Here is an 8,170-nt window from a genome sequence, read left to right on the forward strand (position 1 = left end):
AACCAGGAAGGTGCCTAAAGTCTATGCCGTGAGCCCACTCGAGGATCCTTGGCTCTCATGCCAAGTATGTGTCGACGGATAGCGCAAGGACCGTCGAAGTTGCAGGAAAACCAGCGCTGCACGTGCCGCCGAAAGTGCGAGCAATCATTCGCCTTATATTTTGCCTTATATTTTGTGGGCTCGTGTCGCTACAATTCGCGTCGCTACAGGCAGCGGCTAGAGGTCGTGAATGAAGCAGCCGCAACGGACGACGATACTGCCGAAGCTTCTGTAGCCTCTGGCGCTGTCACCGGTGGCTCGCCGTGTCCGTCAAGCAGCACTGAGAACAACGTGCCACCATCGCACGAAGACGACGAAAGCGCGTGTAGTGCCGGAGTAGGGGAATCCATGCACTATGAGGAAACTCTTGGTGCTACTCTGGATGAATACGGAGACGAAACTCTTCCCGGCTCCTCAACAACAAAAGCGGCCGCCATCGTGATGATTTTAGCCTTCGTGGTTGCACATGGGCTGCCATGGGACGCCGTTGACGGCTTGCTACGGCTCATCAACGGACTGTTTGGTCTAGAGCGTGATGTACTGCCTCGGAGCAAATACCTGCTTAGGAAGCTATGGGCGCCTCAAGTGAGCGGCAGTGTAGAACACCACTACTATTGTGATGTTTGCGGCAGCCTTTTGCGCAGCGACTGTAGTGTGCCAGATCAGATGCGGTGTGACACGTGCAAAAGAGCGCTAAGAAAATCGCAGCTGAAAGAACGGGGTTGTTTTTTTTCTATTCTTAACTTGAAAAAGCAACTTCTTCACAGAATCGAAACATGCAAGGATTTGATACTACAGCAAATGAGAAAGATAGAACAAAATTTTACAGAAGATGGAATCTGGGACATAACAACTGGAAATCTCCACAAAAACCTCCGGAGCCAAGGACACATATCTTCTGGCGACCTCACTGTTACCTTTAATACTGATGGGAGCCCGGTGTTCAAGTCCTCAAAGACGTCAGTATGGCCGATACAGCTGATAATCAATGAGCTTCCTCCAAAGCCTCGCCAAAAAGCTCCAGTCCTGGCTGGTCTTTGGTTCGGCCCGAAGCATCCAAATGTGGGTGTCTTCATTGACAAATTTGTCGAAGCTATTGCATCCGTTGGGACGCTTTTGTGGACATGTGGCCAAGAAACTATAAGGTCAACTGTCCACGTGATTTGCTGCACACTGGATGCTCCTGCTCGTGCTGCAGTGGCCAACTACGTCCAATTCAATGGAAGGTTTGGTTGCCCATGGTGCGAAACATGCGGAGAAATGGTTCAAGGTATGATTTTCATTGTTTAACTATAATGAGAGATCTTACTTGCATGATATCATACATCACTGTCTAAACATCAACCATGCAGGCCCCGACTTATCGCGGTACACAAGTGCTTTTATGAAATGCTTTAAGGACAAAAAGACATGCGTATTTGGCAGCAAAACCATAATATGCCGCATTAAGAATTCGCATCGATTTTGTTAGAATCATTAAGGTAACTGTTAGAAATACATGCAAATATTCACACAGCAACATTTTTACTTATGCTATTGATTATATAGCATATTGTCACGTAGCAGTTGGTACAGGTAGCGCCGCGTCCAGACGGCAGAGGAACGCCAACACCGAGATGATGCCAGCGCACACCGAGACGGCCAGGATGGAACGTCGAGCTTCGTCTTCTTCAGCAGCGAACCGCGTGGCGCACGAGCTGCGTGCCGAACAGCCGCCGAGCGGCTATTGTTGTAGACGCGGCATTACCCTCCCTCTCGGAAAGAGCATCGGTCCGATGCTTTAAGAAGAAAATAGGGAGAAAGAAACAAAAAAAAACAGAGTAACGCACAGCACTGAGTCACTGAATGTCTCGCGAAAAATAGGGCTTCATCCGCACTACATGAACAGTCTCTGGTCTCTGCTGACGGCGAGTAGTCCGGGAAGCCCCATCAGGGAGGACTTCATAGGTTACGTCGCTTAGCTGACGGAGAACTCGGTAGGGGCCGAAATACTGCTTGAGCAGTTTTTCGGAAAGGCCACGGCGTCGAATGGGGGTCCATACCCACACTTTGTCGTCCGGGGCGAACGTCATCAGTCTGTGGCGGCGGTTGTAACGTCGGGCGTCACGGTCTTGTTGGTTCAGGATGCGCACTCGTGCAAGTTGTCGAGCTTCTTCTGCGCGAAGCGTGAACTCCTCGGCGCCAACGTCGGGGTCGCGGCCATCATGGGGCAGCATTGCTTCCAACATTGTCGACACTTCGCGGCCGTACAACAGACAGAAGGGCGTCCTCCGCGTGGTGTCCTGTTGAGCCGTGTTATACGCGAAAGTAATATATGGCAGGATATTGTCCCAAGAGCGATGCTCAACGTCAACATACATGGACAGCATGTCGACGAGAGTTTTGTTGAGGCGCTCGGTCAGGCCATTCGTCTGGGGATGGTAGGCGGTTGTTTTCCTGTGAGTAGTGCCACTCAGCCGCATGAGGGATTCCAAGAGTTTGGCAGTGAAAGCGGTGCCTCTATCCGTGATAATTAGTGCTGGAGCGCCATGCCGGAGGACGATGCGTTCCACGAAAAATTTCGCAGCCTCGGCTGCTGTGCCGCGCTGGAGGGCCTTGGTTTCAGCGTAGCGCGTAAGGTAATCAGTAGCGACGATAATCCACCGGTTTCCCGAAGATGAAGTTGGAAAAGGGCCGAGAAGGTCCATGCCAACTTGCTCAAACGGGAGTCTGGGCACTTGAACGGGATGTCAAAGTCCAGCTGGCTTGACAGGGGGTGTTTTTCGTCGTTGACAATTACGGCACGTGCGCACATAGTGTCGTACAGTCGCCGCAAGCTTAGGCCAGTAATAGCTCTTTTTGATCCGAGCCAGAGTGCGGGCGTAGCCGAGGTGACCTGCGGTGGGCTCGTCGTGACACGCCTGCAAGATTTCTTCACGGAGATTCGCTGGAACGACGAGGAGGTAGTCGCTTCCGGTTGGAGAAAAGTTGGCTTTGTACAGCACGTTGTTGCGCAGACAAAAGGAGGACTGGGTTCTTGCGAAGGGCTGGGGAACCTCCTCGGTACGTGCTTCCAGGAAGTCGATGAGAGGTTTCAGCGCCGGGTCCTCACGTTGCTGACTGGAAATAGTCGCTGCGTCTACGGCTGCGATGAGAGGAAAGTCCGGTTCGTCGTCGTCGCGCGCAGCCTCGACTGGATATCTGGACAAGCAGTCGGCATCGTTGTGCTGGCGCCCTGATTTATAGACGATGGACATGTCAAACTCCTGAAGGCGTAAGCTCCAACGCGCAAGGCGGCCAGAGGGATCCCGTAAGTTCGTCAACCAGCAGAGAGAGTGGTGGTCGGTTACAACTTCAAAATGTCGACCGTACAGGTAAGGTCGAAATTTTGTCACAGCCCATACCACGGCAAGGCATTCTTTTTCGGTCGTGGAATAATTAGATTCCGCACGAGACAGAGTGCGGCTGGCGTATGCTATTACGCGCTCAGCGCCGTCCTGCCACTGGACGAGTACAGCACCGAGACCCACGTTGCTGGCATCTGTGTGGACGAGAGTCTCCGCACGAGAATCGAAATGACCAAGGACAGGCGTGGTTTGCAACCGTCGCCGTAATTCATCAAATGCCTGCTGCTGCTGTTCTGTCCACGTGAATGGGACGTCCTCTCTTGTAAGATGCGTCAACGGTGCAGCAAGTCGGGAAAAGTTGGCAATGAACCGCCGGTAATACGCGCAAAGGCCCAAAAAACGCCGGACCGTTTTCTTGTCCGAAGGAGTGGGAAAGTTGGCGACGGCAGCTGTTTTAGCAGGATCCGGCCGGACTCCACGATGGCTGACGACATGGCCCAGGAAAAGGAGCTCCTCATAACCAAAGTGGCATTTCTCGGGCTTCAACGTCAGGCCGGCAGATCGTATAGCCTGTAGCACGGTCAAGAGGCGCTGGAGGTGTTCTTCGAACGTTGGCGAAAATACAACAACGTCGTCCAGGTATACCAAGCACGTCTGCCATTTCAGGCCCGACAAAACAGCGTCCATCATTCTCTGAAATGTTGCTGGAGCTGAACACAAACCGAAAGGAAGGACCTTGAACTCATAAAGGCCATCCGGCGTCACGAACGCTGTCTTCTCGCGATCCCGCTCGTCAACTTCGATCTGCCAGTAACCACTTTTTAAGTCCAGCGAAGAAAAGTAGCGCGCGTGCCGCAACCGGTCAAGAGAGTCGTCAATGCGTGGTAACGGGTAGACGTCTTTCTTGGTAACCTGGTTAAGCTTCCGGTAGTCAACGCAAAATCGCAGACTACCATCCTTCTTCTTAACCAAAACCACAGGCGAAGCCCACGGGCTCCTCGACGGCTGAATAACACCATCCTGCAGCATCTCTTTGACTTGTTCAGCTATGGCTTCACGCTCCCGCAGTGAGACACGGTATGGGTTTTGCCGAATTGGTCGGGTACTGCAGTCCGTAATGATGCGGTGCTTAGCGAGAGGCGTCTGTTTGACTGCCGACGTAGACGAGAAACAGTCTTGGAACTGATGCAGTAGGCCGACTAGGCTCTCCCTATCGGCTGGGGGTAAGCCTGGGTTCACGTCGAGGATCAGCTGAGGTGTGCAAGAATTGGACGTTTCGCTCTGGAGGGCAAGGCAGTCGTTAAGTTCGGCGATGCCCTCGAAGTATGCGACCGCAGTGCCTTTGGCGATGTGTTGCCGTTCGGTCCCGAAATTCGTTAGAAGGACATCTGCCAGGCCGTTCCGTAGCGTGACGATACCTCTGGCGATGCAGACCCCACGAGAGAGTACAAGCGCAGTGTTCTGTTCTGCTACGCCGTCAGCACTGCACAGGTCGTCACAAATGACGGTAACGAGGGCACAGGATCGCGGAGGGACGGTCACATCGGCGTCAATTATGCGCAGGGCCACTCTGCGTGGTTCGGTGTCGATTGGAATCGTTCCAGGGGTCGAAAATGTTACCAGACAATCAGGAAGGTTTATGATGGCACCATGCTCACGCAAGAAGTCCATTCCGAGGATCAGGTCTTTGCAGCAGTGCGGCAGAACAACAAAAGTGCCAACAAAAGCAGAATTGGCAATGGTGACTCGAGCAGTGCATCTTCCGACAGGCGTCATGAGGTGACCCCCAGCAGTACGAATTTGAGGTCCATCCCAGGCTGTCTTTACCTTGCTGAGGCGATCCGCGAGGTGCTTGCTTATGATCGAAAAGTCCGCGCCTGTATCGACTAAAGCAGTCACTGGGTGCCCGTCAACGTGAATGCGGAGGTCGGCGCTAACTGCATCGGTGTCAGGGAAACTCGGGTTCACAGAATCGTGCTGCGGCGGCATCGGGATCTCGGCATCGCGCTCCGGCGGCGTTCGGGGGTCTTCGTTATATCCGCTGTCAGCAACCTTCCCCCCTGAGGTCGCCGCTTTCAGTTTCCCCGGCGCGGGCTTGGAGACCGGCCCCGCAGTCCATCTGAGAAAGCCTGGCGGCTGGGCGACGTGACGCGTGCGGGAGACGGAGATCGGGGTCGGCGGTTAGAGGTGGTGTCATGGGCAGCAAGGTACTCCTCTATTTCGTGGGGTCGCTCACCGAAACGGGGACAAGGAGCGTCACGTGGGAAACGCCGGAGGCCGATTTCACGGTATGGGCAACGGCGATACAGGTGGCCGGCTTCCCCGCAATGGTAACAGAGCGGCTGCTGATCAGAAGTGCGCCAAACAGCCGCCTTCCGGGCCGGTGGACGCATGGCAGGTCCTCGCTGAGGCCGCTGGTAGAATGACGGTGGCAGAGCGGTTGGCGGCGGCGGGTGGCACGGCAAGCGTTGCGCAGGTGGCAACTCGGAACGGAGAGCCGCGGCGTAGCTCATGGGGCGTGGCTCCGGCATGACTGGAGGAGGCGGTGAAAATGCTTGACGAATCTCGTCGCGCACAACCTCGGTAAGAGCCGCAGCCGTCGGGTCAGACGAGGCAAGGGTCAGTTTCTGCAGCTCTTCACGGACCACAGCGCGTATGAGCTCACGCAGCGACGCATTGTCGCTGGACACGCTCAAAGAAGCCGCACTGGCGCTTGGCTCTCCGCACAAGGAGTCATTTCGGCGGCAGCGTTGATGCAAGGCCCGCTCAATGGCGGTCGCCTCTTTGATGAAGTCGGCTACCGTCTGCGGGGGATTCCGGACCAAACCAGCGAAGAGTTGGTCCTTCACACCTTGCATCAGGTGGCGGAGCTTCGCGGATTCCGCCATATCTGGGTCAGCGCGCCGACAAAGACGGGTCACGTCCTCGGCGAACATGGCAACGGTCTCATTAGGCTTTTGGACGCGAGCGTCCAGGAGGCGCCGCGCACGATCCCGGCGGTCAGTGCTAGCAAAGGTGTCCCGGACCTGCTGGCGGAAGGTATCCCAGCTTTGGAGATCGGCCTCCCTGTTCTCGAACCAAATCTTGGCTCCGTCTTCGAGGGCGAAATACACGTTCCGCAGCTTCTGCGCAGGGCTCTATTGGTTGAAATCGGCAACCCGCTCAAACTGGTCAAGCCAGTCTTCAACGTCTTCGAAAGTGACGCCATGGAAGCTGGCTGGCACGCGGGGTTGCTGGAGCGTCAAATGTGAAGCGCTAGCCTGAGCCATGGTGGTATGCTCACCAGGTCGATGAGTGCGTGCCTCGTTTGGGAGGAGACCGAACTCTGGGACCAGTCCCAGGAGGCGGCGGCTGCTGCGGTGAACGGGCGTGCAGACAAGGGGTAGCTGGTCGGGACTCGATGAGCGGCTGTCTGAAGAGGTGTTGGACATGGGACGTCGAGCCCGCACCTCCACCAGTGTCACGTAGCAGTTGGTACAGGTAGCGCCGCGTCCAGACGGCAGAGGAACGCCAACACCGAGATGATGCCAGCGCACACCGAGACGGCCAGGATGGAACGTCGAGCTTCGTCTTCTTCAGCAGCGAACCGCGTGGCGCACGAGCTGCGTGCCGAACAGCCGCCGAGCGGCTATTGTTGTAGACGCGGCAATATCAATAGTCCATATAATTAAACAATAGATTAATGTCTCTTGTTAGCCATAACCGTTTACAATGAAGGCTTGATTTTGTGTCACGGTATGCATATCGCCACCTTTTTTGTTTCAGTTTTTACTTTCAAATTTTCTTATCAAAGTTCGTTCCAGAACTAATTTCAAGTGCATGATTTCACGTGCTCGGTGTTACCGTGAGGTTACCATAAAGAACCCAAGGACGGCAGCCGGTGTGCTTCAGGATATGGACCGGGCCCTTGAATATGGTGTACATGTGAATGGTCTCAAGGGGCCGTCGCCTCTGATCAATTTGAAAAATTTTGACGTCGTCAATGGCCTGGCAGTGGAGTACATGCATTGTGTCTTGCTTGGCGTTGCCAGGCAGATGACAGAGTATTGGCTGGACTCGACGAATTCTCATGAGCCTTTCTACATCGGTGAGTATTCCACTTACCAACCTCAATTCGAGATTGGACGGTATCACAGCATCATTTGTTTTATTTCTTTTCAAGCTATTTTCATGATACTACGGTATCGCAGTGTATACACAGTTTTACGGGGGGAGCGACTCTCAGGCTGGTACCTAGCTGTACTGCGCCTGGCTTGCCGTTGCCATTCCCCATTAGCACCTTTGTTTCGATCAAAAGAAGCAATGTTATATGTAACGTACAGATTATGTGAAGCCGAGACCTTAAAATGCCACATGCGCATGACACTGTCAGCAGCACGTACTTTGTGTTACAGCACGCTGTAATGTAGTTTTTCCTAATGCAATGGTTCATGCTTAATTATATGGCTTGCTCGTAGGTGCATATTATTCGCTATTTTTTGCAGGCACTCCATCAACCGTAGCCACTTTGGACAAGAGACTTTTGAGTATCCGGCCACCTCACAGCTTCACACGGCTTCCGAGATCCCTGGTTAACCGGTGTTTCTGGAAGGCCAGTGAATGGAAACACTGGCTGCTGTTCTACTGCCTCCCAGTAACGCTTGGAGTTTTGCAGCCACGATTTTGGAAACATGCAGCTCTGTTGATGGAAGGAATCTACTCTTTGCTGATGGTGGAGATATCAACAGCACGTCTTCAGCGTGCAGGTAAATTGGACCCATCCCACTTTTCCAAAGGAAGCATGATTACTACATGCTTTTATTTTC

At 53.8% G+C, this 8,170-nt stretch overlaps 1 protein-coding gene and 1 pseudogene across 1 annotated transcript; both read left to right on the top strand.

Moving 5' to 3' along the window:
* Window positions 1-230: 230 nt before the first annotated feature.
* LOC149355241 (uncharacterized) lies at window positions 231-1,329 on the top strand. Its single transcript, XM_089576093.1, has one exon. It carries the CDS (start codon window positions 388-390, stop codon window positions 1,327-1,329), a length of 942 nt encoding a protein of 313 aa, XP_089432219.1. The 5' UTR covers window positions 231-387.
* Window positions 1,330-7,184: 5,855 nt separating this feature from the next.
* The window catches only part of LOC149355242 (uncharacterized), a 2,228-nt pseudogene continuing 1,242 nt past the window's right edge, over window positions 7,185-8,170 (top strand).

The sequence above is a fragment of the Amblyomma mixtum genome, chromosome 3 (assembly GCF_055824585.1).
Source record: "Amblyomma mixtum isolate Tamu chromosome 3, ASM5582458v1, whole genome shotgun sequence".
Lineage (NCBI taxonomy): Eukaryota > Metazoa > Arthropoda > Arachnida > Ixodida > Ixodidae > Amblyomma > Amblyomma mixtum.

Coding starts and splice junctions, on each gene's coding strand:
- LOC149355241 (XM_089576093.1), top strand. CDS start 388: ATGCACTATGAGGAAACTCTTGGTGCTACTCTGGATGAATACGGAGAC.